Source organism: Cuculus canorus, chromosome 7 (assembly GCF_017976375.1).
Source record: "Cuculus canorus isolate bCucCan1 chromosome 7, bCucCan1.pri, whole genome shotgun sequence".
Lineage (NCBI taxonomy): Eukaryota > Metazoa > Chordata > Aves > Cuculiformes > Cuculidae > Cuculus > Cuculus canorus.
Window position 1 is genome coordinate 6,866,951 of NC_071407.1, and position 14,799 is coordinate 6,881,749.

The following is a 14,799-nucleotide window of genomic DNA, read 5'->3' on the forward strand; positions in this document are numbered from 1 at the left end:
CTTCTCATCTCCATGCACTGGCAAAGAGAATTCTGCTGTGTCTTCTGTGCCTCTCCTGCTGCCAATTCCTTGCCACCCAGTATCAGCATAAAATTCCTCTAATTTCCAGTTTCACTTTCTTTGAGAATCTCAATCTCCATCACATCTCAAGTCTCCAAAACTGCCAGTCCTAGGTTTTACCTTCCTCTTGTCTACACCTCAGTATATCCAGACCTTCCTGCCTTGTCCTATTCCTTACCCTTCTCTTGAATCATCAGTTTACCAGAAGTTTGGCTTTGGTCTCTTAGCCAAGAGTTGCAATGGATTTAGTTATTCTGGGGGAGAGAAGCATGCTGTGGAGGCTGATGGCACAACAAAGCCCATTTCATTTTGTGAGCATCATACCGATCACACAAATAGCGCAAGCCTTTATCATTGCTTTTTAATCTTCCTCTTGAACATCACTTTGGCTCCACTGCTTTTATTTTTGAGTATACAGAAACTGGGAAGGCTGGAAGAGCTGCCCCAACTCAGGAGCTGAAGGGGACAGAGGAAGGGTGCTGGTACAGAAACCACTCCTGGAGGATGCACGCGGACGTTCAGAGCACTTGTCAATGTCTAGAAGCAGAGTCACTGGCAACAAGATGCATCACATTGAAAACAGAGACTGGCGCGCCAAAGTGAAAGCTTCTGCGTGGAACGAGATGCTGTTGCAATAACAAAGAAGGATACAAAGAAGGGGAACCTCAAAATGTGGTTCTCTGTTGAAGGACTACAGTACAGTTAAGATGTTGCTATTTTTACTGCCTGTTCCTTTTATGTGTTCACAGTTAGACCAGCTTACTTGAGTGACTAGAAATTATCTTTTCTTTTTGTTCCAGTTGATTCTACAAAGCAAATGTATGATAAAAGGACAAAGGGTGATTAAGGTACCTATGCTCTCAAAACCAAGCAGGATGATTTAGGGTTGTAAAACTATGATGTAATAAACAATTCTGGTCCTGCCAGCTTCAACTTTCAACTCATTAGCTGCCTATCTATGTTTGTCAGGCTTTTAGCAATTCTTTAAACAGACTTTCTAGGTCTTCCAGGTAGAAAGACAGGACATACCAAAGCAGAAACAGCACATCCAGAGTGCCATGCAGGAAATAGTTTTCTCTTATTTACTTGTACACACACAAACTTTTTCAAGGATGTGCTGTGTCTTACCTGCTCCAGAGCCAGCGGTTCTTCAGTTTATTTAGTCCAAGGCAAAACTGCAACTCCAGCAGCCTCTCAAGCAAGATAATCTTCAGTTAAACTAATGGAGAGTCAATCAGTTCAAACAATTTGTTTCTCTTAAATCAACACTATAAATAACAGAAACAAGCAAGAGCTTTTCCATTCACAACAGACAATAAACTATTTTGTTAGTGTAGGTATTCTAGACAGGATAGAATCAGCTGTTCGAAACTTCTGCTTTTCTCTACTGTGAAAGACAGGGCAAATTAAAGGCTTTCGTTGTCTGTACTCGAAAGGGGAGAAAGGCTGGAACAAAAAACTAAGCTGAAACAGATGCTGATTATTCCAGCTCCAGTCAGGCCGTCCCTAAAGAAACCAACCTTTCTTGACTTCGTTCCATTCTTTCGGTACTTGCAAATTCATTCCTGACATCTCAAGGTAACTGGAAAAGACAAAGCAGGACCCAACAGGACATTCTGTGCTCTAGTGGACAAGTGCCTCTTAGCTTGGATCTGCCACACCTGAACTTCAGTAGGCAGTGTGCCTACCAAAGACTAACCACACCCAGGACTAGCATAACTCCCAGATCTAAGGGGCAAGAGGAGATGAGTATTTTCAAAAGCTAGTTTAAATCTACAAAGGTTAAGCTTTCTCTCTAGTCAATAAGATAAGCTTGTGCTTAGGCACTCTGAATCATACTCTGAAGAAATCACTTTTTCCATTGACCTCATGTGGACCCTGGGGACTTGAGCTTTCCAAGGGAAAAGCCACTTCCTCCCCAGGAAAGTGCATTTAAGCCTAAGTGGCCATGGGTTCACCAGCTTTTTACATGCTGCACATTGCTGTTGGACTACAATGCTGCATAAGCACTGCAAATCTGCATGCCTGAGGGTGGTACAAGACATCTACCACTGTACATATTTCTCTTGGCTCTCACGTCACCCTTCTAAAACTGGCTGGCACCAATAACCTGGTACGGCGTGGCTCAGATTTCATTTACACTGCATGTTGTTTCACGCGCCTTCAAAGGTCTGTGCAGATTAGTACCAGGCTGACTGGTATGGCACGGTATGTAGGAATACAAGTGTGAAAGTAGCCCTAGTTTTTTTCTGCTGAACTTCATACATGGGCATATCTTGTCTCCATTCCACATAAAAGAAGGAGCAGGCTTCCACTTCTCTGATCTTCCAGTCCTCAACAGCCACAACAGAGTGGCAACGTAGCCTATCCTCACACTGCCCTAGAGAGAGCCTGAAGACAACCTGCTCCCTACTGCTACCACATTTATCTGATAAGGGTGTGAAGCGAAAGGAAAGAGTCTTCCACAGTAGCCAAGAAAGGGGAAAGGTCTCTGGGAGTGGTGGCCCCAGGAAGGCAGAACAATTTTATTACAAGTTTTCCTTAAGATTACTGTAAACAACTCAGCTGTGCCCTAAAAGTGACGGGGAGTGGCAGCACATCCATGCTGAGCTGTGTAAAAAAGCCAGGTGCCCCATGCCCAGGCAAGTATCGTTGCCAGCAGGTTAACCAAGGCCACAGGCAGAAGCGGTTTTACTTGGGATTAAATCTTGTCACTGCTGCAAGCTCCATTGTCTGAACTGTGGAAGAAGATGAAGATCAGCTGAACAGGAGAGTCCCCAGGAAAAACAAACAAACAACTCTTATTAACATTCTCATAAAGTGGGAAAAAAAAATCTTTAAAAGAAATTCTTTAAAAGTAAAAGGGAAAATTGAGTTGGAATAAAATATTTGCCTGTTAGTCTTAATAGCTGCAGCTCTGCTATCTATTTTCTCTCCCTCTCCCAGACTGTCAGCTGGGATTGAGTGTTCTCCTGGAGCTAAGGATGGATTTCCTGAATGGTGACAAATAGCAGTAAAGCCTGAAGTCAATTCCACGGTGAAATCATTAAATATATTGCTCTTTCCTGCAGGAAAGAGATGGATGAAAAATAAATCAGAAAATATCATGAAATGAGTAATCTTACAGTTTGGTTATGGGAAGCAAAAGGAACCACTCCAGCAACGATGCTGGCTCAGCCAGGGAGCCAGGCGTGATAGGAACACACAGGTACAGGAAAATTTCAGTTGAGGATTTCTGAAAGAAAACCTGAAAACTAGATCATTCAGGTGCAGAATGATCTCCCCAAAGGACTCTGTCCAGAGTCATGAAAACTAGAACAGAGTGAGTGTGAGAAACCCTAATATTTATTCTCCTTGTGGTAGCACATAGGAGCGTTGATCTTGAGTGTAGGGTGCATACAAAAAGACTCTTCTGATCCAGAGACTGAATGCTAACTGCAAGACTAGAAAAATGACATGCATTTGTCACAGACGCAGGGAGCATGAGGAAAGAAAAGCAGTCAGTGTGCTGCCAAGTTTTTTTATAGGCCATACGGACAAGGAGAGCGAGTTGGAGAGTGCTCTGAAAGATGATTTTTTTCAACACGTATTAATAAGGGTTGGTTGCAAGGCGGGGAGGAAGCGTAGAGGTGTTTGAAATGGTAACAAGTAGGCAGTGGAACTGGTCATCACAAGCTGATCCCAAGAAAAAGCTGACATCCCAGCAATACTCTGAAACACAGCAACAGGGATGGGCTGGGGAAAGATGGGTCCTGAAGAGGCAGCCGTTTGACACACAAGAATAGAGAGTTAGTAGACAGAAAAGAAAGAAGCAACACAGACAGAGCGACACGCTAAGAACAGTCCTGCATTGTGAGGACAAGAGCTTGGTTATTCAGAGTTTTCTTTCCCCCTCTTGTTTCTCAGGGGGAGGAGCGGTGTTTCAAGGGATCATAATACAATCGTTTGACTGTGTTAAGAGATTTATGGCCTGAATTTACCATGTGTTAAAATACTGATTCTCTTTCTAACATATGCTTTAGATATTGACATTATTTTTTCTGTACAAAAGACTGACTTCTGCTTACAATAGCTGGGACTTCAGAGCAGGGTCCAGCAATGCTGGGTAAATACAAAGTGACGTAAGGGAAACACAAGTCTCAGATTTTTTCCACTCAATTAAATAAAGATAGCAAGAGAGACACTGAGCAGTGCGTGGCAGTGAGAAGCTGGAATAATTAAACAATAATATGACAGACGGTGCATTTACAGGCAATTACAGCATGCCTCTGCTGGCACTTTAGGGCACAAGGCCAAAGACTTAAATGATTCAAACCACACAAGTAGAGAAGTAACCTCCTAGAAATGCCAGTTAGAGCATCTGGCTTGGGAGCCCAGAATGGGACTTACATGCAGCAATAAAACAGGCAGTCAGGTTGCTGCATTTACTGGACATCACTGTGAGAGACAGAGCAGGAAGAGCAGTCCATCAAAAAGCTGTTTCTGTGTTCCTTGGATAAGACATTTCCAGGCACTTTTACGCATGTAGCAACAAAAGACAAATCTTCACACTGAATAAGGACATCTCCCTTCTTGCCTTGTGCATACAGCTTGAGGATACCACTGCATCAAGCAATGACAGGTTTAAAATAACTATATTCAAAAAGCTCAACTAAAAGAAATCACCCGTCTGCCAACTCCCTTCTGAAAACAAGGATTGGGTTAAACATCAAGCTCTGGAGGCATTTGTGATTCCCTCAGGGAGTCACAGGAGGCTTTCTGTTCCTCACCTCACCCCACCCAGTAAACCCAAACCACCTTCCTCCTCCTGCCTCTGAAGAAGATGGGCTCTGTATCCCATGGTACCACTCAGCAGCTTAAGGGAACATTTGCATGAAATCTGCACGTGTATTTCTGAAAGCATTGGTATACATTATTCAACTCACGTCACAGTCATGCTGGTACACCACGTTTCTGACCTCATCAGCACTTGTCAGCACGTAGAGAGGTGAAACAAGCTCTAGATTTTTAGAAAAGCAGAAGAAAAGAAAGAACTGCCTGAAAAGCAAACACAGATCAGGTGTTGTTAAAAGCTTCTTAAACTGTCAACAAAATATTTACTTATACTCGGAACAGAAAATCACCTTAAGGATGGGTAATTCTCATGAAAGCGGCTTTATTTTTAAACACCCCATGTCTGGTGCTACATGATTATATGGGACTCTCAAACAGATTTTTGTTTGTAAAGTAAGGACTTGATTCCAGACTTTCTTGTCGCATGGAAAAAATGGAAAACATTAACAGCTCAGAAAGCTAAATCAAAATAAAAAACAATTTAAATGTTTAAAGACAAAAAACCGAGACTCATAAACAAACAGGACTGGCAACATTGCTTCACCTAAATGTTTTTTTCTTCTATTTAGTAGAAGATGTTTCTCAAGACTTTAAATAAGTGTTGTTTTGCATCTGCAGGGCTTTCAGCAAGCGGCTGCCATGTTACGAAACTCTCTGGATTCCAACAATGCACATCTCTGCTGTACTCAGAGTATCTGGGAAGAGGAGGAGGAAAACAACCTTATCATTTATAAAATTATTGCTGGTTTTGTGGTTGCGAGGCTTTCTGCTGTGTACAAGAATAACTTGTTTGTGACATCGGGAAAATAAGGATACGCAACCTACAGCGCATTGTCCTCTCTGTGGATGCTACTCTCACACTTAGTCAAGAAACACTGGGTTTCATCTGAACATCGAGTCTTGGGAAGCTGCATGCAACAGTGGCACAACTTAAGACCCAGACATGTGGTGCACGAGGACAGCCTTGTTCTGACTTCCTCAGCTACCTGGGGTGGCACCAAAACAACACAGGCGCAACACAGTCCCCCTGCAACTGCACAGTACTTTTCCCAGATCAAAGGCCTTTGGCAAAGTACTTCAGCTTTCGAGCTATTTCTGGCAGCTGGAAAGGTCCGTGAGAGAAATGAGTGCGTGTTAGAGAACATCGACCCCAGAGCCAGAAAAATGGCGTATAATTATGCTTTCCTTAGCAGAAGAAAAGATCGAGTCCCTCACCTGTAATTGGAAAAGTCCCATCTTCTCTTGTTTGTCTTCCAACAAAATGTAGGGAATTAGGTCCTCTGTGCCACACCTTTCCCTCCTGTCAACTATGGTTAACACCACTCCAGTAATTACCAGCCTTACTAAAAGCTAAACCCATTCTTGGTTTTAAGTCATTTTGAAAAGTCCAACATTAAGCTGCCGACAATGCCCATGCCTCTTTCCTCTTATCCAGTCCTTTCAATCCTGAAGGTGGTAACTGTTCCTCCCCCAACCGACAGAGGTGTCTTAAAAGCAGACTTACTAGAGACCGTGGAAAACAATCTCCAGAGTCACACCTGTCCCAGCGCTATCAGCTTTCTGGATAGGCTGCTGAGTCGGCATTGGACTAGCTAAGAAAATGGATTTATCACACAATGCCAGATTCCACTTCTCAATCACCAAAACGCTCAAGTGACAAACTGAGTTCACCATTGTTTCTTATCACCAGGCAAACAAACCCTACTGGCAGGAAAACAGCATTTGGCAAAGTGATTCCCTACATGACTGAGACAGGTTCTGGTTGCTATAAATGCCATTCCTCAAATAACGCTGGACTCCAGGTGGCCATTGGCACTCTGAGGGGTGCTGTCAAAAAGCCTAGCCTACAATTTGATTTCAATATCTCTCTTTCAGTTCATCTTCTGTAGCTCTGCAGGCCATATTCATGACCACAGGAGTAACTGTCAATTTCACAGTGCAAGATTTTCTGTTGTAACTGTCTTCTACGTTCAGTTTTAGCCACAGCTAAGATGCTAACAGGATTTAAGTGGTTTTTTTTGTTTTGTTTTTTAACAAACAACCAGCTACCAAATTACTGATCTGCAAATTGCATGTACTGCTTAAAATGCCCTGGTCTACCAACATCCACAGTCCTCATAAATGCATCCTTAGTGTTTTGTCTTCCAATCAGTAGGAAATACTAACTGGCACACCAGATCATTTCCCACTGAAATCAGTGGAAACACTTCGGTGCACTTCAAAGGGTAGAGAAGAACATTCCAAGCAAGCATGTTCATTTTATAGTCTCACCAACGTCAATCTTCTGACCCGAAAGTGGAATATTTGAATCACAACAGAAACAGGCCTGCTTCTGAGCTGCCCCGGATGAAGCCAGAAGTGTTATCTTTGGCTGGCTCCACAAAAGGCAGGAAGCAGGAGACCCACGCTCACCCTCTGCAGGTTCTCTGCTGGCCTCCAACCCAGTAAGCAGGCAAGACTTCCAGTAAGGTGGAAGCGGGCTACCTGAGGGACCATCAGTTTCCTACTCTAGGTCGCCTTAGAGGAAAAAGGAAATAGTTCTGGAACAATGCAGACAGAGGCTTTAAATTACTGTTGGAGAGGTGCTGCTTACTGGAAGATAAAAGTTTTATCACAGGTCACCACCAAACCCAGGAACACCTTAGCTGACAGGGCCACAGCACACAGCCAGCCACAGGGAAATAGAACCATAGAATGGGTTGGAAGAGACCTTAAAGCCCACGCAGTTCCAACCCCTCTGCCATGGGCAGGGACATCCCAGTAGATCAGGCTGCCCAAGGCCCCATCCAACCTGGCCTTGAACACCTCCAAGGATGGGACAGTCACAGCTTCCCCGGGGTAACCCATGCCTCACCATCCTCAATGGAAAAAATCTCTCAGAACAGTCTGGGTTGGAAGGGATCTTAATGATCATCTAGTTCCAACACCCTGCCATGGGCGGGGACACCTCCCACTAGATCTTCCCAAAGATCTTATTTCCATCTCCTCTCTTTCAGCTTAAAACCGCCCTCCCTCGTCCTGTCCCTGCACTCCCTGACCAAGAGCCCTGCCCAGTTTGTGAGGGGGCAGCAAAGGACACCACCGGCGGATCCCGAGACGCCCCTCTGGCCCAAGCGCATCCCGCCGTACCGCATCACACCTCCCCAAAGGCCTACAGCTCCCAGCATGCTCCGGGGCACTACGCGCCTGTCTCGTGGGGTGGATGTGGCGCAGTGCAGTCTGGGCGCTGTAGTTTCCCCCCCCTCGCAGCACACCTCCCTTCCGGCCCGCACGGCGCCTGCGCTCCTGCGCCGCCATGCCGGAGGGGAAGGCCGCGTTCCGGGAGGTTCTGCCCAAGCAAGGTGGGAGCGGCGGGGGCGCCTCGGCAACCGCCCCGGCGCGGCCCCGCGCTCACCCGCGGCGCTTCTCTTCCCCCTCGTAGGGCAGCTGTCGGTGGAGGACGCTCCCGCCATGGTGCTGTGCAAGCCGAAGGTGCTGCCCCTCAAGTCGGTGACGCTGGAGAAGCTGGAGAAGCTGCAGCGCGCGGCGCTGGAGGCGCTGGAAGCGGCGGAGGCGGCGCCGGCCGAGGGGGCAGCGCGGTCCCGGCCCTAGCGCCGCGCTCAGGTACGCGGGGTTGGGGGGCGTTAAACACCGGGCTCACGGCGGCTGCAGCGCCTCCCCTGCAGCACAACGCCTGCCCGGCTCCGTACTGGCGGTGCCCTGCGATTCCCAGCACCCGAAACCTCGACACGAAGCTGGGAAACGTAAGGGAGCAGGAGAGGCTCCGCTGTAAGAGTCTTCCTTAGATCCGTCGTGTTCTTGGCAAAGCTGCGCTGTACAGGCACGTCTAAAGTACCGCAGTGGTAAATACCGTTTATTAAATACTTACCCGAGTTTAATTACTTCGTGCTCTTTTGCAGATTGTAACGGAGGAAGGCAGAGTTCGATGTGCAGATCAATTGCACACGCGTCAAGAGATCTGAACACAGTTAATTTTTTTTTTTTAAAAAAAAGGTAGAAAGGAGAGCTTCACAAAAAATATTTTTAATATGCTTTACCAGAACTTTTCACTTTTCCAGTTACATAGAAAAAAAGACGAGTTTGGTACATGGGGGCAAAAGCCAACCAGTGTTCGCCCCTGGAACAGATGAATTAACCTTAACCAGCTCCATTTTCTTGGGCTCTTCGAAACAAAGAAACAGCTATTTTTCCTCCCAGAGCACAGTATTTCTTCAGCAGCAATGGAAATGGGATCACAGCAGCTTAACTTGACCCTTCTATAAAGCTTGGTATAAACCAGTGATTTTATGATGACAACACTGTCCTTGAAAGAAAGAGCGGCAGTCAGACACAGATGTGAACGTGGAATGATTAGGTCATAAAGATATGGCACTTAAAAAGATAGCTTATTTCAAGGCACCACCACAGCAGTGGCCAGTTGTTCTACTACATGCCCAAAGAAAGATGTTTTCTTTCTGAAAGTTATAAAACTATTTAAAAAAAAAAAAAGATTTGTACCCAAAACATGTGCTTTTAAAAAAATATGAACTGTGCTAAGCAACTCTTAAAGTTTTGGTATTATATATATGTGTACACATATATACATACACACACCAAAGCAGCATGCGTGTTTGTATATATAGAGAGATCTATTTTCCCTTTAAACTTTAAGGCTTCAGGAGTTGATTCTCACATTCAGTAGCTCTCAAGCTTGAGACGACCTCCATCTCCTTCGCTCACAAAACGCTTTCTGCCCCTGTAACAAAGTAGAAAGTATTTTCTTCAGTAAGTTCAAAGTAGCATCACTTGTGTTTTCTTATCTATCACTGAGAAGAATCTTGGGAGTCAAATACAAGGCACACAAGTTCAGCAAGATCAGCTGATGCCCTTGATCACTAGTAAATGACTTAAAATACAGTTGAATCTCACATCTACGTTTATTTGCAAAAAGCTTTACAAAATGCAAGTTGTCAAGTGCTTTCTACTTTGCTCACCTTTTCACGTTCACACTTGCAAAAGATCTCAGTTTGAAAGCCTAGGAATGGTGTTTTTCTACCCAAAAGTGAAGTACATAAGCCAAAAATGCCTCTCAGTGTATTAGTAACTGAAGCATAACCAAGCTTTTCTTGCAGCTAAGACTTTCAACACTCCCACACACCCCAAACCTGCAAAACATTTGATACCAAGATACATGCAAACTCCATTTTAAGTCTAAATTCCATAAATAGAGGCTGGTTTTGATAGACACTTCAAAACCTGAATTTATTGCAAGCTGCCAAGATGGTTTAAGAAACCTAACAAAACATCCAAACTGGAAAAGATCTAACAAATGCTATTCCCCATTTGTAAATTGTAATTGTGATAATAGTTTTAATATTAAATTTAAAACATTACACATATTCCCTGTAGGAAAAAGAACTTAGGAATTGTACTGTGCCCAGTAAGGAGAGAACAGAATACTGGTTACGTACAGCTCAAACAGCATTACTTACACTACAAGTAAACAATAACAAAACAAAACCCACTATACAAACCACAAGACAGACAGATACTAAGAGATCAGGTGCACGGATTGTGTTCCACATAAATGTCCTATTCCTTTTGGCATGAACATTAGGATTGCTTGTCTCATTTTAGACCTCTGTTCATGCCATTCAGTATGTTTAAACCATCACTTAAAAGCAACTTTTTTCTTCCCCCAGGTTTTTTGGTTTTTGTTTTCCACTGTAGCTCAGAGTTTCCCACTGTGACCTGCATGGATCGTTGTGACACCTCTATCTTCCACCCCAGTACTGCACTGATCTCTACCAAGCAAATCAGCAAAACAGAGGCAAAGCAGGCCTCCATCCTCTGGAGAGCACGCAGGCTCTGTACTGCCTGGGACTCAACGGAGGCTTCTTTTTTCCAGTACTTTATCCCAGCCTCCACATAGTAAGTTTGTCAGTATAGCTTCTTAATAAACTTTTACCAGTCCAAGCCTCTGTTTCTCCATCCTCCATAGTTTCCAGTTCCAACTGTAATACATTGGTTGTAAGATCCTGCTTTCTGTTACCTACAATGGGGACAAAAAGCAGTGCCTTCACCAGTCTACAATAAAACAGGTACCTTGAAGGACAGAGGTCTCTCAGTGGTTTGGAGATTAATCCGGCCTGAAAGCATTCCTCTACAAACCGCTCAAGCACAGAATAGGAGCGTGGCACATCCAGGTTAATATCTGGGATTTCACAGTAAACTCGTTCATAACCCTGCAATGTAAGAAATTCAAAAGAATTACCACATTTTTTAAATACCCTCTTGCACACACACACAGGATTTATTTTTCAATATAGTTTTGTGTATGCTATGAACAGCTTCAACAAACCTAAAGCAGAGCTGCTGCAAATGGAGAAGCAGAGTTTAACACCAGCCAACACCAAGGCACTGCACCACTACCTATCTACATAAAAACACCAGCTGAATTTTAAACTCCTTTAGAAGTCAGAAATTCAGACAGCACAGAATGTGTGTGTTAGCCTGGCTGCTATTGCTTGGGTAGTAATAACACAAGGAAGAAAAGTTATTTTTCATCCCCTGTAAATGAACAAAACGAGGCTACAAATAGGCGTCACAACAGTTGATGCAGCAAGGGAAACACTAGTGACAACCAGAGATGACTTCACTTCCCACTAGCAGTATGGCTGCGTAAATTTTGGCAGAAGTCTTTGTGCAGTACCTACTTTGCTCTAGGACAGAACAGCTTCATACCTAGAAGCAAAGCCATGGATAATTCCAGCTGTGTAAAATTCTAGCTGTTCTGACATTTCTAATTAAGTGGGTCCTTATTGTACTATTTCAATTATGAAGAACTATTAGATAAAAAGAAAATATTATATTTAGGAAAAAATGGAGCTATATTGCAGCATGTCAAATGATTAGATTCGACGACTTAATTGCATATAATCGGTTGGAAATATTTGCACTTTCAAATATCCTGTATCTCACAGTTCTGCAGAGAAGTACTGCTCAGAATGAATTTGTACTTGTTCCAGTACATGACAAGTACTGTACATGTATCAGTGCCAGAGTGTTTGTATGGGATATAGGACAACCACGGAGAGTCTGCAAGGGACACCCAGTACCTAAAGAAGGTAAAAACTATACAAACTTTTGAAGACCTTACCACCCAAAATTCTCCAAGTACCACACTTACTCTTTTCATTTGGTCCACAGTAATGACAGAAGACTTCCAGAGAGATTTCAACAAATCCAGCATCATTTTAAAGGTCTTTTCTCCAGTTGACTCCAAAACCATTACAACAGCCTAAAACAAATCACGCAAGTATTTTAACTAAAAAGAAAACGGTGGCTCAAGTACAAGTGTTCAAGTACAAGTTGTATAAGCGTATGTGGATGCATTATGCATCTTCTGGAGGGACAAGTCCATTTGTAACATGCACTCACCATTTCAATACGTGATTATTTGAAAAAGAAACACAGATTAAAAGTTATTTGAATAAAGAGAAAAGAGATTAAAAAAACATGGGCAGAATGAAAAGCATTGTCTTTCTGGCTCTGGTTTGAGAGATACACATGACAACACCCATATGGTTTCTGCAGTACAGATGGCAATTAATTTTTGTGACATTAATTCTGTATCTGATATTTTTGAATCTGTGATTTTACAAGAACTTAGAAGTTTAGAATCTACAAATCACCACACACCTCATCAACTAAAAAGATTCTACTTTTCTATTGTGAAGGAATTGTCTAAAAGGACTGAATTTTACTGAAACCAGAATTTTTTAGATTGTTGGCGTTCAGCTTTAATGGTAAACAACTGTTTCCCAGTTTGGCAGATAACAGTACAATTGGGAACAGTCTCCCAGATACAGGAAAGATCATCTTTCTCTCATATAACCTGGTTCTGAAGAGCTTTTATAAATGTGCAAGATGGAACAAGCCCACCCTGAAAAGGAAGCTCTATAACTTAACAAAAACAGGTAACACCCACAGAATACACAGATATCTGAAACTAAAAGGAAATAAAAACCCTAACAAAGCATAGGATTTTGGTGCTGTGCCTCAGCAGAAAAATAAACTGAGCTCTTCTTTTTCAGGAGCCTGTAATAATCTGAATTCAACCATTTACCCAACAAAGTAATTCTGGATCTTTCCAGAGTTTGTGCAACACACAAGCTACTGCAATGTGTACACAAATGAGCATACAAACCATTACATTAATTTACATGAAATTATTTAGTTATTCAAATAGTATCAGAACTTGCAACATGAGATTCAGATTCCAGTTACATTATTTGCATGCCCACATCAAATCAAACCCAAACCTGCTGGTATTACTGACAGTTTCTAAAGGGACTCTGATTTCTCCTTACTTCATATACAAGTTCATGGTGAAAATGAGGTACTTCCAGTTCCTGAAGGCAACGTTCAGCTTCCAGTACATCTCCAGAAAGCAAATACTCTTTTAGCAACATATCAATCTATTAAGTTTTAAAAGAAACAAAAAACTCAGCACTTATTAGATACAAAATTTAAAAGCAGTCAACCATTCTGATAATCTGCAACCAACCCAGCAGCAAATTAGCTCCTGAAGCTTTTACTGCTAGTAATTTTATAAACGTAATTAAACTGAGACATTACCAGCAACCTGAAACACAGCGTATGCAAAATACCTATCCACAGTGTTGATACAGAAGCACAAAAAGCATCGTTTTCTAAGATGGGTATCACCATAAAAGGTTAATGTGGGTACAATTAAGTTTATGTTCTCCCCCGAAGTCCATCTCCTCCTCCTCTCATCCTTGTGTTACACTCACAACTTAGAAATTATAACATGACCTTTTGCCTGCCTATTTCATAGCCCGGATCCCCACACAATCCTTTCTTCCTCTCTTTTCCAGTTATTACTGTGCTTTACATCAGTAATGCCAAAAAATAATAATAGTTTTATCTAGTTCAGCCAGTTTCATCTGGGCTCTTCTAATTACTTCACTGTTTTTTACTGTAAGCTTTTAAAAAGCTAAGTGCTTTAAAGCTTTGCTTAAAGCAAAAATAAATGGATACGTGCAATCCAGAATATTGTACTAGCATGTTCCCATCACTGACATACTACAAAATCAACATTATATACATTAGTTTTTGAAAACTACTACATATAACTAAATTATAAAAAATAACCCTAACCCTTGAAACAATTCTGCCACAGGATACATGTATCTCAACTCCAACCCAAACAAAATAAGCTTAGACAAACAGTAAACTAGAGAGAAGCGTTTTATAGGAGTCAGATACCTCTTTAACAAGGTGTTTCACAGACTGCTGGCCACCTCCTGACCCCCACACGTTGTCTATACGCTTTCCACCCTTTGTCATACTCAGCAACACAGTGGCTCGGTCCAGCGCAGCTCTAGAAACCAAAGTTAATGTTTTAAAACGTTATTACAAGCTTCATTAAAAGACATCTGTAAATTTCTCCAGTGCCATTCCTCTTCAGGCAAAGCCACCAGATCCCTGGGAAGAGGTCAGGGTTAGCAACTTCACTGGGACATATGGATCCAGCAAGGTAGCTCTCCATGTTCTCTTTCTGCCACCTCTATACTTTTAGCCATATCATGCTTTGGCAGAAAACATAGCCAATAGTTATTACAATATCCCTCTTTGCCAGAGGCTGCTCCTTCCAACTTCTCACTGTGACACGGAACACAATCACGTTTCTTCATGAATTAAGCATTACAAAAAGTCTGGAAAAGCACTGCACAAGCTTCAAACCTTTATAAGGCAAAACAGTTAATCCCCTCTGCATTTCACAACATATTTACAGCAGCTGTCCTGATGCTATATTTACTCATTAATCACATTAAAGCTTTTCTAAAAACAAAGCCTTCTATAATCACTCCTTGTTTCACCCTACTTTTTTCACCCTCAAAC

General features: G+C 42.6%; 2 protein-coding genes and 1 long non-coding RNA gene across 14 annotated transcripts in view; 1 reads left to right on the top strand and 2 right to left on the bottom strand.

Annotated features, from left to right (window-relative positions):
* On the bottom strand, positions 1-8,425 carry LOC128852685 (uncharacterized). Its single transcript, XR_008450659.1, has 3 exons — positions 8,288-8,425; positions 1,189-5,588; positions 1-686 (listed from the first exon to the last, which is right to left on the bottom strand). It is a non-coding gene; the product is annotated as an uncharacterized LOC128852685 (long non-coding RNA).
* On the top strand, positions 8,126-13,238 carry BBIP1 (BBSome interacting protein 1). 3 transcript variants are annotated; one of them, XR_008450658.1, is made up of 5 exons: positions 8,126-8,234; positions 8,315-8,496; positions 10,575-10,803; positions 11,856-11,999; positions 12,082-13,238. XR_008450658.1 is itself a non-coding variant. In XM_054071466.1 (3 exons), the coding sequence occupies exons 1-2, from the start codon at positions 8,189-8,191 to the stop codon at positions 8,482-8,484; spliced, it is 216 nt and encodes a 71-aa protein (XP_053927441.1). In that variant the 5' UTR covers positions 8,126-8,188; the 3' UTR covers positions 8,485-8,496; positions 10,575-10,971. The 3 variants fall into 3 exon arrangements, 2 of the variants coding, with proteins under 2 accessions (XP_053927441.1, XP_053927442.1); XM_054071466.1 differs by lacking the exons at positions 11,856-11,999; positions 12,082-13,238 and having other exon boundaries at positions 10,575-10,971; XM_054071467.1 differs by lacking the exons at positions 10,575-10,803; positions 11,856-11,999; positions 12,082-13,238 and adding an exon at positions 8,793-8,931.
* The window catches only part of PDCD4 (programmed cell death 4), a 19,997-nt gene continuing 14,098 nt past the window's right edge, over positions 8,901-14,799 (bottom strand). For 8 of the 10 annotated variants that reach the window (XM_009568163.2, XM_054071456.1, XM_054071455.1 and 5 more), the window contains 5 exons: positions 14,164-14,278; positions 13,245-13,352; positions 12,062-12,172; positions 10,978-11,117; positions 8,901-9,628 (listed from right to left, as the gene is read on the bottom strand). In XM_009568163.2, the coding sequence (XP_009566458.1) occupies positions 9,568-9,628; positions 10,978-11,117; positions 12,062-12,172; positions 13,245-13,352; positions 14,164-14,278 (535 nt within the window). In that variant the 3' untranslated portion in view covers positions 8,901-9,567. The remainder of the gene's footprint in view (positions 9,629-10,977; positions 11,118-12,061; positions 12,173-13,244; positions 13,353-14,163; positions 14,279-14,799) is intronic. The other 2 variants (XM_054071465.1, XM_054071464.1) reach the window with 2 other exon arrangements.

Bases quoted from the DNA above. Each gene is read 5' to 3' on its own strand.
- BBIP1 (XM_054071466.1), top strand. From the start codon at position 8,189: ATGCCGGAGGGGAAGGCCGCGTTCCGGGAGGTTCTGCCCAAGCAAG. The intron at 8,235-8,314 runs GTGGGAGCGGCG...TCCCCCTCGTAG, and splicing joins GGAGGTTCTGCCCAAGCAAG to GGCAGCTGTCGGTGGAGGAC.